General features: G+C 48.0%; 1 protein-coding gene and 1 long non-coding RNA gene across 5 annotated transcripts in view; both read left to right on the forward strand.

The window, feature by feature from the left end:
* LOC309663431 overlaps positions 1–14,681 on the forward strand; it is a 352,908-nt gene that overhangs the window by 42,591 nt on the left and 295,636 nt on the right. The window lies entirely within an intron of this gene.
* Positions 1–14,681, forward strand: part of NRP2 (neuropilin 2) — a 105,763-nt gene that overhangs the window by 1,242 nt on the left and 89,840 nt on the right. For all 4 annotated transcript variants that reach the window (XM_082467021.1, XM_082467022.1, XM_082467023.1 and 1 more), the window contains exon 2: positions 4,082–4,259. In XM_082467021.1, coding sequence (XP_082323147.1) covers positions 4,082–4,259 — 178 coding nt within the window. The remainder of the gene's footprint in view (positions 1–4,081; positions 4,260–14,681) is intronic.

Here is a 14,681-nt window from a genome sequence, read left to right on the forward strand (position 1 = left end):
AGCTGCTTTGCACATTGGAGTTCTGGATAGAGTTCTGATCAAGGAAAACACAAACACTTCTAAAAATAACTTTGAAACCTACACACTTAATTCAGTCCTCTCATTGAATTACAGTTTAGGAAGCTGAGACACAGGAAGGTCACAGGGAGTTGAGAGTCCACGTGCTGCATCCCCTCTTCTTGCTAATGTCAGCCCCCCTCCCCTCCTAGTAATCTGGTCCCCTTACCCCAGACCCACCTTTGACATCACCTGACTCTCCCATCCCGTATCCAGCCAGCCTAAGTTTCCTGTTTTTGCCAAGGACTTTTACTTTCAGTTCAGCTAAACTGAGTGATCCGATTCTTCTACTGTGGGACAGCCCCACAGCCTGTTGCCTGCTGTCACCTGGTGTCTCTGGCCATCGTGAAGTAAGCCATTGTAATCTGATTATTTTCAAGTCCTGGCCATCCAGTGTTTCTTTAAAACAACTCCAGCTGAATTTCCGTAGGAGTCAGACCAGGTTTTTAAAGAAGATCTGTTACTCCTTCTTAATAAGTACTTCCTAAATATCATATATTATGAAGGAACCAGTGCTTCGTCTTAAATTGGGTTCTATAGGAGGGTGAGTTCCTTCTGAAACTGGCCTTAGAATTGTTAAGTGGATGGGTCCAGTATCCCTTTACCTGATCCCGGGCCAGGTTACCCCTAGGCAGCATCAGATGGTGCTTAGCTCACCAGCAAACAAGGGCATGTGAGAAAAACAAACAAAAAAAGAGAAAGATATGAAGGTCAGAAATAATCTGACCTTTTATATGTCAAATTAAAACACCTAAGTAGTCATTATGGGGGAAAAATCAGACCTTTGTGACTTTAGAACTTAGCATTCCCTTGATTTCAAATTATGTCTAGAGGTGTCACTTGAATCCTTTCATCCGTGGGCCTCTTTATCTGACCTGACCTGGCCCATCCCTTAGGTTTCCTTCCCAGATGTAGGAGAAAACCCGCTCTGAACCGTCCAGGCCTGGCTTTGCCTACTTCTCTTTGGGAAGTGAATTTGCCCCAGGTGAAAGGTTTTCACAAAATAGAGAAAGAAGTCAGTCTCTTGTCAACTTGCCAAACAGGCTCAGTAGCTAAAAATTCAACAGGGTCAGCTTCCCTTCTGTATGTGGAGATTGGCCTAAAGGCGTTTGCCCTTGAGTTCAGCCCCCTTGTGGCTGGGCTGGACTCCTCTGAAACAGGATAGAGAGCACTTATGCTGTTCCTTTTGGAAACTGACAGAGACCTCCCAAGCCCCGGATGGTGTAGCTCTTCAGAAGGAAGTCTAGCTCATTTCTATTGGGGGCATGTTTGTATTTCAGAAATGGAAGGGTCCCCAAACCTGGAAATGAAAGATCAGTTATTAAGAGGAAGTGTAGAAGGATTAAGTGTGTTTTCTTTACAATTTTTACTGATGATAGATTTCAAGAATTCAGTTCTCTTCAAGAAAAATAGAGACAGAAATTCTAGTATTTATCTTGGTGGATATATGTCTGTGCAAATGATGTATGATATTTTACGAGAGGGTGTGAAAGTGTGTACAGGACTAAAGTGTGAATTTCTAATATGCATATGTACCGGATATATGCTCGATATCTATGTTTGTGTGTGTTTCTGAGTGTGAGTGCCATCTAAACAAGAGTGTGAGTTTATAAATGTTTGGATATTGAAAAGGTTAACTACACGCAAGCAAAGCAGATGTTTTAATGAGTTCTTAAATATTTTAATAAGTGCCTTGATTTTCTTCAGATAAAGAAAGAACAGGAAAAAAGAAAGGGGTTACTCCTTTTTCCTTTGGTTAAGTGAGTTTTAACAGCCGAAAATGCAGACTCTCTGCTATGGGATATATATAGTTTAATTTTTTTTTAAGTGGGGAAATGATTACTCCTGGTGTGGGTGAGAAATGAAACCTTTCTATGAGGAAGTTTCCTGTCTTTATTGCTGATTACGTGTGCCTGGTCTAATGACTAAAAGCTTAAACTTGGGGGGTGGGGCAGGGAACTGAGGGAGAGGAGTTCTTTCAAGAGTAATTGGAGGGAAGCAGCGAAGGGATAAAGAAGGAGGGAAGGAGTTTGGATGACTTGGTTACAAAACAGGAGCTCAGCTCAGATTCCATCTGATGATTTCCAAGGTGAAAAATGTGGTTTGGGGTGAGTTGGTGGCAAGGCTGCAGTTTTCAGCAACACAGCTGGCAGAGGAGCTGTAGCCAGCAGAAAGTTTCCTCTCCCGTTAGCGTGGTCCGAGCAGCTGGTGATCTAAATCCCCACACCTCAACCTTTTCAGAGGGCCACCACTCTCAGCCCTATTTCACGCCCACGAACCAGGACCAACGGGCCACAGTTTGACTTGCTGGAAGTCGTTGGGTGCCCAGCATGGCGGAGTGGTGTGGACGCCTGGAAAGACTGCAGAGGAACGGGCGGCACCGGGCTTAACCGCTGGCCTCATCTCAGTCTGGGCGGGAAGGCTGGGCCCATTGTCCTCCTGGACTGGGGAGGGTGCGGGGTCATTAGTTAGAGGATGATGTGGTCTCTGCAAACCAGAGGAAATGGCCTGCTTTTGTTTTCCACCCAGTAGGAAATGGAACCTGAATCCATTAGATTCTGGGCAGCTCAACGCGGCACAGTTTGAGCTCTTAGAGGCGTGATGCCTAAAAGGCTACTTGTGTGGATTTGTGTGTCCCAACCATCACTGTGCAGTGTGCCCATCTTTTATGCGTTTAAAGCCTGTCAGGCTGGTAATCTAAAGCAGAGGTCTGGACGACAGTAATGCCAGCAGACACGGGGAATAGGAGAGTGCACCTGTGGAGTTAAAAAATGCACGACCCTTTCCCTCAAAGAGTGAGCACAGGAGAAGGCCCCGTCCTGTAGGGTAGCTGCTGAGCCAGAATGCATAATTCACGGACCCCGTGCTGTTCCATGCAGATGGCGATATTAAATCGTGATTGATGCTAAGAGAGGCACACATCTTAGGAAGTTCTCCGAGAGGCTTCTGAATATTTCCAGGTCTCTTGTGCCTTCCCATCTTCTGTTCTACCGTGGTATTAAGCCAAACCCCTCCATTTCCCAGGAACCCCTCCTGGGGATGACAGAGCTTCACTCCCAAATATGAGATGCTTCAAATGTCATCACCCACCTCTTCTGCCTTTGAAGATCGCCCCCATCCCTCCTGGCCCACATGAAGCTGTTTACCTCCAGCTGGGCTGCAGCCTCCTTTCCAAGGCTGGTCACCACTGGACAAAGCAGCAGCACACTCTGGTGGTGGTGACCGGGCAGGAGGGACAGCGGCAAAAAGCTTGGAGAAAACACAGGCGTCCACTCAGCACAAAGCACTTCTGTCAAACCTCTGAGGTCAGAGCCAGTGGATTCTCTAATGCAGATTTTTCCACTCAGTGTATAATGAATTAATAAATCAAATTTGTGGTGTATTTGGAATTAAGTGTTTGGGGGTTTTGCTTTTTCTTTCTTAAAAAAAAAAAAATAGCTGAAATCACCCTCCAGGGCCTGTTCTGGCCCAAAACTGAAAATGCTTCCTCCGCATCACATGTAATTGTTACCAGGCTCACTTGTGGGTCGGCACCACAAAACCACTATTGTCAGTTCCCGGAGTCTTTACTTCTGACTGCCTGGGCTGGGCTGGGGGACACCAAATCACATGAAGGATTTATGAGATAAAGATAGAGATGCGAGGTTTGAACGAGGAGAAGATGGGCCAAGCAGGGGAGACAGGAACAGGCAGGGAGGCATTTTAAGTTTGCAGCTTTGTTGGTTTTTTAAAATATCAGACCATGTAATTGGGAATATTTATGAGCATTTTCTGGAATATTTTCATTTGGCGAGTGTGTGTGTGTGTGTGTGTGTGTGCGTGTGTGTGGTTTGGGTGAGTAGGGGGGAGGATGAGCTGAAATAATCTCTTCCACTGAATGAGTAAGTAGGTTAGTCTTCTGGACTGCCATAAAAGGTCTGTAAAACTGTTTTAATCAGCCACTGGTAGGAGAAACAAGGAAAGGAAAAAAAAAACAGACTGTAACATATTTGAAGTTCTTTACTTCGTGTGCCTTCTCTTCCAGACCAACCCTGTGGAGGTCGTTTGAATTCCAAAGATGCTGGCTATATCACCTCCCCGGGGTACCCCCAGGATTATCCATCCCACCAGAACTGTGAGTGGATTGTTTACGCCCCCGAACCCAACCAGAAGATTGTCCTCAACTTCAACCCTCATTTCGAAATCGAGAAGCACGACTGCAAGTAAGCACCATCCTGTGCCATGTACATCCACGAGACACACACCCCCCCACCCGCCTCCCCAGGCTTCTGCCATGCCTGCCGCCTCATGGCAGCACCCCTGGCCCTAGGACCTGCTGAACGCTGGTGGATCCTGGCCCCAGAGGGAAACCTCAAGAGATTTATTTCTTGCAGTGGAAATAAAAGCCTAGTTGATCCCATAGTATGGAGGAAAGCACCTTCCTGAGTGAAGAGTGTAAAGAATACACCCTAAATTCAAAGGCTGGCAGTGGAGGAGAATTCCACGTAGGGGCGGGGGTGGGGGGGAGTACACAACGCCAGCTCTTGACTTTAAGATTGACTTTCCCCTTGGAGATCTCCCCATTTCCACTGCCTCTCCCACATGTAGGAACCCCAGCAGCTTCCTTAATAAAACAGTAGCCAGATCCCCAAGTGGAGACTTCCTGTGTATCCAGCCGTGGAGGGTCAGGCTGTTATTTCATGAAGCAGCAGCAGGTCTCCTTATAGAAAGAGAGCTAAAAATCTGAGTCTGTACTGGCAGGTCTGAGATTCGCATTGATTCTTGGTATCTGTGCTGTACAGGTTAGAGTCTCAAAGCAGGTGCTATGGATTTATTTAACAAACACTCTTCTAATTGCTTTGTAAATATCAATCCATTCAATTCTCACAATGGCCCTGGGAAGTTGGTGCCATTATGACCTCCATTTTGCAGATGAGAAAACCAAAGCCCAGAGAAGTTAAGTCACCCGAGGTGTCTCAGCTGGGCTCACAACATTGGTCCTTCCATCTTGGAAATGTGTGGCTTAGGAGAGACCATTTAGACATCTGTGAGTGCTTTAGAAATGCCATGTCGCAACTTCCCTGGTAGTCCCGTGGCTAAGACTCTGTGCTCCCAATGCAGGGAACCCGTGTTCCATCCCTGGTCAGGGAACTAGATCCCATGTGCCACAACTGAGAGTTCGCATGCCGCAACGAAGACCCAGCGCAGCCAAATAAATAAATAAATAAATAAGTAAATATTTAAAAAAAAAAAAAAGGAAGCAAAAAGAAACACCATGTTAACACCAAGGTCCCTATAAGTTAAGGTGAGGGAGGAAGCAGCATTGCAATGTCAAGAGTGTGAAGGCCCTTTGTACTGTCTAGTGGGCTCCATCTTAAGGTCTTTCCTCGCTGAAACCAAAGTGAGAGTTTTCTATGCATGATAGAATGTGCCAACGATCATATCCTGCTCCAAACGAGTGCCTAGAACGTGCCACTGCTCTGATGGGTGTTCAGTGGCCCCTTGTGATTAATAAGTAGTCTGAGCATTCCTTGTGACCAAAGCATTGTGAGGACTGAAAAATTAATAAAGGGATCAGCTAGCAGGAGAAGTCCAAGGGAGCAGGCCTAGGTCTGGGCCCGTGCTACCTTGTGGGGGGGAGCAGGGCTCCTCTTTAACCAGAGTTCGATCGGGGGGCACAGTGAGTCAATGTCACTGTTATCTTCCCAGGACTCCTTTGCACCTTCGTAATGGTTTTTCCCTAACAAGAGGTAGCCTTTGTTGAAAACCGAAGGGTTTCCCGGGTGGACGCCTCATGTGACAAAGAGTCATAAAATGGAGTTATAATCCCACATCCACTCTTGACTCCATGGATGACATAGGGTAACTAATCAGTTCCTCTTTGTCTAAGTTAAATGCACAGCCTTGTGTATATTTGCATAGCACCTCAAGGCTGCCAATTCCCTGCCAGTGAACTTTACCAAAAATTTCTGTTAGAAGAGCTTCTTTATAAGGTATAAGGCTTCTGGTGCCTCTGTCTGGGTTACAGAAGGTTGGCACAGACTGAAGCGTGATGTACTGAGAGCTTGGGTCTGAGCTCAGAGAACTTTGACTAATCACCTGTCTCAACGGAGGGCCAAAATCTGTTATGCTTATGCCAGCAAATCTCCCAGGAAAATTGCTGAGAGGTCATCTCATGTATGTTCATAGTGGCAGAGAGAGAAGGCATGCTTTTGGAAGGGAAAACTCAGGAGCTGGTAAGCATGACTTAAAACATGTTGGAAGCACAAAAGGCCAGGGAAACATGTTCCTGCCCAGTTTGGGGCTGTGGCGTACCCCTTGCCCTCAGGACTCAGCCCCAGGGATGGAGCGAGCACAAGGTCTCTGAAGCCACTGGGAACAGAGGAACCAAGACGTTGCCTCTGGCTGGAGTTGGAGTAGGGGAAGCAGGTAAGTTACAAGGTTATTCTGAAGCTTCTGGTACTTACCGTCTCTACCAAGTAGCTTCTTGTTTTTCTCCCCACTCCCCCAATTCCATGCTTCCAGCTTGAACCGAAAAGTTCAGGGAGGTCAGAAAAGGATCCTTCTGGAGTCTCTTTGCCCCAGTGCCAAAGTGTCAGCAAGATGCTGTTGGGGTCACACCTCTGCTACTTAACCTCATCCTTACTTCTCGTACCCTCCCCCATTTCTCCTCCACTCCCCATTTCTCTCTCATTCTCATTAATTTTTCTACTTAGAAAGACACATCCGGTTCTCTCCATCTCTCACCCTGCAAGGTATTTTCAACAGTCTTCACTGCCATCTGCATTCAGGGTAAATGGGTTCCTCCTCCCCCACTGCCTTGTTTCACTTTCTTGTGAAGGGGACAGTTCATCTAATTGAAGTCCTGAAGGTTCTGTCCTGTTCCTCCTCTCTCCCGCTCTCATTTGCCTTCCAAGGGGGTTGGAAAGCACTTACTATCAAAGGAAATTAGCATCCTTTCTCCTTTCATTTCGGCGCATGTTTCCAATTGGATTTGACTCTCAAGGCCCGTAGGGTAGACTCCTACCAAGAGAAAACGGCCCAAAGGTCCTTCTGAGGAGAGCTTGCAGCAGCAACCCCCCTGCAGAAAGAAAAATGAGTGAGAACGTCAGGGAAAAAAAAAAAAACCCAGCCCCGCTGTGCAAAAAAGGCAGTGGTCAGCGTGCCTGCCCTTTTCTGTTTTCCCCTCTTCTTCCTTTGTGCAGGATTAACTGCAAAGATGGCCCCGTGACCTGGGAATGGGTCCTGCTATGAGAGGATTAGCCTGGCCGGTGGCCCCTGAGCCTTTGGCTCCCTGTCCCTTGAAATCCACATCCTAAAGGTGGAGCCCGTTGGTGAATAAACCCCAGACAGACAGACCTTTTCCCCTAACCGTCGCTTGCTAATTTTGTTCCATTTAAGTCTGCCGTCTGCTTGGAAACTTTCACTCACCAGCCCCAGTTTTGCCTGAGTCAGTACAGTCCGAGGCCACCACCTGCAGTGAGCTCCCAACTCCTCCCTCTGGCCGTCTGCAGGAATCCAAGCCCCAGTACCCATAGGCTGCTCGGAGGCCTAGTCACCGACTGCAGGCAGAAACCAGAAACCGCTGTGGCCCAGCCACGACGGTGTGGCTGAGGGACAAAAGGGCAGGACTCAGGGCCATCTGAGCAAACAGGGAGAAGCCACTTCATTCCCTGCGGTGGGGAAGAGCATCGTGCCTACTGCCTTTCACTTGAGTCATCAGCCAAGTGGCTGAACCTTAGGGCTTTAGGAGCATATGCATGCAAACTTGAATATTCTTTTTTCCCTTTCTGAGACCTAAAATACGTGTATTCTTGAAAACACCCACCTGCGTACGATACACAGCTTATTCACGAGCCCTCGCACAAGCCTAGCATCCCACCCCATCCCGGAGGCCCAAATAAAACCAGCATCAAGAGTCTAGGTCCTTTTAAGAACTGGTTATTTCCAGATGGATATCTTGACAAACATGCTTCAGAAAGTGCGAAAACCACTAGGAAGACTTGAGAGAACATTTCTTAGGCTGAAAAACCCACACAGAAACCTATACTGATAACTTCATGTGTATGTTCAGCACAACAAATCTCATTTACCATGCCTCATTGACATTTCCAGATTCTAAAACATACTCCTATAAAGTTCCAAAAGTTCCTCTTTAGAAAGATTTCTGACTAAGAACGTTCTAAATCATGTGCCACGCTTCCTCGTCTTCTTAAACAATATTAATGCTAAGGTGAGTCAACTTTTTCTCAGTGACTCAGGCTTCTAATTCTAAACTTGACGTTTTGTGACAGAGGCTGGGTAATGTCATGTTTGGGTATTTAGATGTGAGTTTCTGTTGACCTTTTAAACTTCCCAGGCCTCAGTGTCCTCATCTGCAAAACTTGGGCAATGGTAACTACTTTGCGAGATTTCAGTCTCTTGTTTATGTAGATACACGATAAATTCGCAACTGGGTTATTAGCATCTTTGTACTTTGGGGGAATGTGTGACTTTTTTCTATCAATACTCTTGCTGTCATCTTCTGTTATGACTATACCCCTCTGCCCTCTTTTTACCCTTTTATTGTGGGTATGGATTTTGCTTCAGGAGGCTTTGGTGTCTGTTGGGAAGTGTTTAGTCCTGGGGTCTAAGCTTTGTCCCAGGCCGGTGCAGTCCCAGGGCCAGCACGTCTGGTTTGCTTTAGTCGGCCACGCTCATAGCGGAGTGCGTCCTAGTGCGCTCTCCCGGGGGCAGAGTGTAAGGGCATCAGTGCATGCAGTCCTCGGCATTAGTTGAGCTGCTCACCGTCTTTTCTTCTGAAACCATCCCCCCACCCCGCCCCACCCACATTCTGGATATTTGAGGTTTGGGGGATATTCAGCCTCTAGCTAAGTGTGCCGGATAAACAAAGTGCCCTCGTGTTTATTTACGGCCAGAGGAGCTCTCTGAATCTTAGAAGATACGTGTGCTTTTCCCAAAGTAGGGGATGCTATCTTAGGAAGGGGGAACTTTCCCAGGTTGATAAGTTGACTACAGGAAGCAGAGGGAACATACCAGACCTCAGTAATCGGGCCCTTCCCCAGCCGGCCAGCGAAGATTCCCTGTGCTCAATAAACATCCTCCGCATACAACCTTACATCTGCAGGAGACCCTATGAGGACCAGGGCTCAGACCCTCCTCCCTCTCCCCTCCAGTGCCCCACGGCACGATCCCCTCCATTCCCCCTTGGAGTCCTTGATTCCTCCAGCTCTCTTTTAGGGCCCCCTACTCGGAACTCCCCAAGCGTTGCATATTGCCTTGATTTGCTTGCTGTTTGTTCGTGCGTGGTCATCCTGTGTTCTGAGCACGTAAGTTCTCTAAGGGCACGGACCGCATGTGTCTCACCTCTACCCTCTAAGGTGCCTAGTCCTAGAGGGGGCTGAGCAGGGGCATGCAGATGATTGTGTCAGTGAGATTTTTACATCTGAGTTGCCAGGATGTAAGTCAGCGTGGCATGAACCCACACTGGAAGGTCAACAGAGGTGTCTTCCCTAGTCATCCATCTTGTGATGTGACATAATGACAGCAGGAAGATAAGACACGGGATCACAGAAGTGACTACGCTGTCTGTGACTTGGTCTTTCATCAGCAAAGTGGCAATAGACCTTTCATTCGTTCCTAGATATTAAACATCTACTATGTGCCAAGCGTGATGATAGCCTTGGGAATTCAGTGATGAGTAAGTAGATTGTACTCTTTGACCCTACGAAATTTAGAGTTTGGAAGGAGGGAGCAAGTAAAAACATGTGTGGTTACTGATGATAAAGTTGCCACATATGGAGCATCACCTATGAGCCTGACACTGCCACGTGCTTTACATTGCATCATCGCATTTGGTCCTTGCGACAAACGGTGAAATAGGAAGTCGTTGTTACTCTTCCCATTTTACAAATGAAGAATCTTGGGCTCAAAGAAGGTAAGCAACTGGCCCAAGTTTGCACTCTTGAAAGTGGCAGAGAATGGGACGAAGTGAGAGAGTGGCATGGACATATATACACTACCAAATGTAAAATAGATAGCTAGTGGGAAGCAGCCACATAGCACAGGGGGATCAGCTCGGTGCTTTGTGTCCACCTAGAGGGGTGGGGTAGGGAGGATGGGAGGGAGACACAAGAGGGAGGGGATATGGGGATATATGTATATGTATAGCTGATTCACTTTGTTATACAGCAGAAACTAACACACCATTGTAAAGCAATTATACTCCAATACAGATGTTAAAAAAAAAAAGTGCAGAGAAGGGATTTGAAACCAGAACACACTACTTTGCAACCTGAGCTCTTTACTCTCATGCTCTATTGCCTCCGCCAACACCATGCATTCTGACCCGGGACGTGATATGAGCCCTGGGATCTACCCTTGGCTGAGGAGATCAGGGAAGGCTCCCTGGAGGAGGCAATGCCTGCACTGATCCTGAAGAAGTTAGCCAGGCAAAGGGGATGTGAGTAGGGCTGGTGGCCCAGGCAGAGAGCATCATGTCAAAGGCAAGAAGGGGAGAGAATTTGATGTCTTCAGGAACCACAGTAATGTAGGGCCATCCTGGTGGCTTGTTGATACAAACCCCCTTCTCGGTGAAGAGGTGACTGGGCAATGCTATTTAATTTTATTTCCTGGCCAGACAACTTCCAGCATCTCAGAGAGGGGCTGTGGTCAGGGAGCAGGAAAGAGTGAGATGAGGGGGACTCTCTGCTGTCCCACTCTCCCTGGTCAGAGAGTTTCTACAGTTTCTTACCCTATATCCAGGGACCCCCCCCCCCACCAATTTAATGCCTGAAAGTGGGGTATGGCCTGGGGAAGTCTGGGTAACACTCTGCATTAAGCTCTGCTCGTCAGTTTACTCCTACACAAGACTCCCTGTGAACACACATCTCTTTCCTACGAACAGAGGGCAGGAGGGCACAATGCCCAATTAGACGTGTGGCTTCAGCTGGTGTCCGCCTGAGTCTCTGGAACTCAGAGCAGAGTGAGAGTTCTGTGTGGTTCAAGAGGGTGTCCTGCGCTCAGGAGAGACCCTCAGGTTGATTACTCATGACATTGTTACAGATTTACTGCCTGCTCAGCCACAGAAATATTCTGATTCCCCCAAGGAACCAATGAGCAGCAATACTTTTCTGTATCACAGCAGCCCTGCTAATGACAGAAACAGATCCCCTCCAGGTACGCGGTGCAATAAACGGGAACAGTCCTGCTGCCTCGAGCTCAGCTGGCAGCCAACCCCACACTCACCAGCCTTGACCAAGGACTCCACCCAGCACTTCAGCTCGCTGAAGAAGTGGGGGAAACACCACAGATTGTTCTTCTCCGCCTACCAAGGTTAAAGAGCAGTTGGGACAACGGTTATTTTTGGCAGTTTGTTTTTAAATATGTGATGTTGCAATCCCAACTCTCCAAATGCAAGCTTCACTGTGGATGTCCTTCCTAACAATGCATTTTTATCTTCTCACTGAGGAAATCCCTTGAGATTTTCTAGTACACAATCCCACTTGTTCTGGCTCTCAAGCCTGGCACCTTCTCTGAACCCAGAGGTCCCAGAGGCCCAGCATCTCACCCCATGTAGCTCCATGTAATTCTCCCATCTAATTACACCGGGTGAGAGTCTGTCTTAAGAAATTCAGTGGGAGCTCTGGGTGTGGAGGGCATAAACAGGAGAAGGAAATAGATGAAGTAGAGAAATTAGATTTTTCTAAAAAGGGGTTTGTGTGTTTTCCGGTAGTCATGAGTCCTTTAGAAAAAAAATGTATTCTCTTTGTTTTGTCCTTTTTAGTGGCAGGGCAGTTGAAACCTTTGGATCAAGAGAAACTCAACAGAATATTTAATTCCATTCTTCCACCTTTGCCTGGATAAATCATCCCAGAAAAAAAAAAAAAAAATTAGCTGCCCTTGTCTTTCCTTCTAGAAAAGAGCTTCCATAATCGTCCTTCATTATGAGACCTACACCTCACAACTCATCTCAGTTGATTGCAGAGTAGATGGTTGTATTTAATTTACATAATCAAAATTTTTTTTCCTAGAAGGAAAATCCCTGAAAAATGTTAGCTGGTTCAAAATAAAACTTGAAAAAGAAGAAGAAAGAAGAAGTGTGAGTTGGGCTTAGGTTTAGGAGGGCAGCAAAAAACTCCACATGATAAAGGAAAATTCACATGATTTTTTATGCTTTTTCCCTGGCTTTGTAGCCAAGCATCTTGGCAGTCTCTATAAATTTTTCTGCTCTGCCCCATTAGGGGCTCCATCGCATGTTTGTAGGTGGTATGGAGGGATTGTCGGTTGGACAATAATAGCAAATATTTATTAAGCTACTGACAGGTGTCAGGTGCTACTACACCAAGAACTTTCCATGTGTTACTCATAACGATGCTTTGGGGCTGGTACTGCTGTTATTCCCATTTAACAGATGGGGACACTGAGGCCCAGAGAAAGCACACCGATAGTAATGGTAGGGCTGGGATTTGAAGCCTGCTCCCCAAAGCTGCCTTCGTATACCTGTGTCCTTGTGCCCAGAGCTGTCATCTCCTGTCCCAAGGCTTAGGTATTTGGGGCCTCTCTGATTTCCTTAGATATACTTGACAAGTCTTTTCTTTTCCTTTTCTCTTTCTTCCTTTTCTTTGCCTCTTCCTGCCACGTGGTCACCTCCGGATGCCGACAGGGCAGTCAAGGAGGGAGAGAGATCTTTCTGTGTCTTTAAATGCAAGCTGGAGGCCTGCCTCTCAGTCAGTTGTCTCTTTCTGCCTCCCTGTCACCCACCTCCGCCCCTGTCCCGCACAGCCCCCCTCGCCATCCTCTTCAGATTCCCTGCCATTCCCCCATCACCTCACTCTCCGTCTGGAATCCGAAGATGTGAGGGCTAGTAATAGAGTGTCAGCGGAAGTAATTGATTCCTCACACAGAGAGAATTCTCCTGCCTTTAGTGTCAGTGGAGCTGCACCGGAGTCGTGGAGGGTGAGCGAGGCCTGTAAACAGCCCAGGGCTGAGCTGTCAGGCTGAAGCCAGACACACCGGGGAGTGAGCAAGAGGGAAGACGGTGGAACAAATCATTGTTTTGTTGGAAAGGAAAGGAGTAAATAATATTTCAGCCCAGGAACTGGCAGTTTGAAAGAGATGCTTGGGACCTAGGAGCGGAAGGAATCCATGCCGCGGGCTTTACCGGGAGGGTTTTTTTTGGTCTCAAGGTAGGACGTTTCGTCCCCGCCCCATACCCCTTCCGCCCATTATCATCATTATTATCATTAAAATAATTACCGTAACAATTACAGTTGATGAGACCTCGGGTTTATAGAGCACCTTTCATCTAAATGTTCAAAGTGATTTATCCCTGCGTCATCCCTTTGAGAGCAGTAAGAGGGTAAGAAAGTATCATTATTTTTTTGGTCTTATCTGCTGGGAAACTGAGGTCCAAGCAGATACAGGATTTAGTCCCAGCCTCCGGGCAGGCTGCTGGGTTAAATGTCGGGGTACTGACTCCTCTTCTGCGGCGTGGGGGATCGGTCTCTACTGTCCTACCGCCCGCAAGGGCTCTTCTCCCTGTGCGGCCCCCAGAGCTCTTCCCTGGCGCTGACAGTCCCTCCCCACGCTGTGAGGACCCTGCCGGCCACCACCGCAAGGAGGTGGCCTTGGCGCCAGCCAGCAGCTCAGCACGCAGAGCAAACAGCCTGCTCTGGCTGTGGGATAAATAAAAGTCCTTTAGGGTCTGACTCACACCGTTCCCATCCCGTGAGGAGACTTCCTTCAATCTGGTTCCCTTTCTTGCAGGAGCTGGTGTCCTTTCTAGGCATCTTTCCTTCTGGTCTGACTGAGGCTTCAGCCAAGAGCATCCAACATTCTGAACCTCCACAGCTTCTACTCCCCCCACCCCCCCCCCACCCCCACCAAACGGCAGCTGGTTCTTTCGGAACAGAGGGGCGTTTCCATGATGGGGAGAGGCGAGTGCTTTCACGTGTTCTGCGTGGACAGGCCTGCTTTTGCTCTGACAGCCCCGGGGCCTTCAGAACACAGCCAGCGGCCGTTTGAGAGGTGGAAGCAGTCCCAGCTGACTGGCCCGCGAGCGCTGGCCTCAGAGTCTCCACCCTGGCGTGGCAGCAGCCCCTTCCTGCTTGGGTGTTAGTGCAGGCCCATCATTTCCACACCACCGTGCTTTTTGCACAGTAGTGACAAGTTTGCACAGTAGTGACAAGTTTGCCCCTGGAGCCGGGGAGAACCTCTGAGCTCTGTAACCTGAAGCTCAGGGTGAATGAAATGCAAGGACAGGGCCCGTCACACCTGCCACCTACTCCCCAAGCTGTCCTCTGCTTGCATTTCCGCATGGCACGTTTTTCAGACAAGTTTTGTATTTTCCGACTTCTGTTATGGAGGCTGGATGCCAGCAAAGGGGGATAGAAAAACAACTGGGAGCCTTGATCCCAGGAAAACACATACAGGACTTTTTCGATGCTGTGATTGATTCCCTAGTGCCCAGCACACCTCGTTCCCAGCAGGCTCCCATTTTTTGTACAGATGGAGAGGTTATGATTCACTCTCACAATTAGACCCCCTGGGAGCCAGGGTTGGTAAGCACCCGTCCCAGAGGGAACCGTTCACCTGGCCAGGGTCAGGAACGCTGCCGGCACACCAGGCCGAGGAATGGTGTACTC

The sequence above is a fragment of the Balaenoptera physalus genome (assembly GCF_965194825.1).
Source record: "Balaenoptera physalus genome assembly, chromosome: 6".
Taxonomy (NCBI): Eukaryota; Metazoa; Chordata; class Mammalia; order Artiodactyla; family Balaenopteridae; genus Balaenoptera; species Balaenoptera physalus.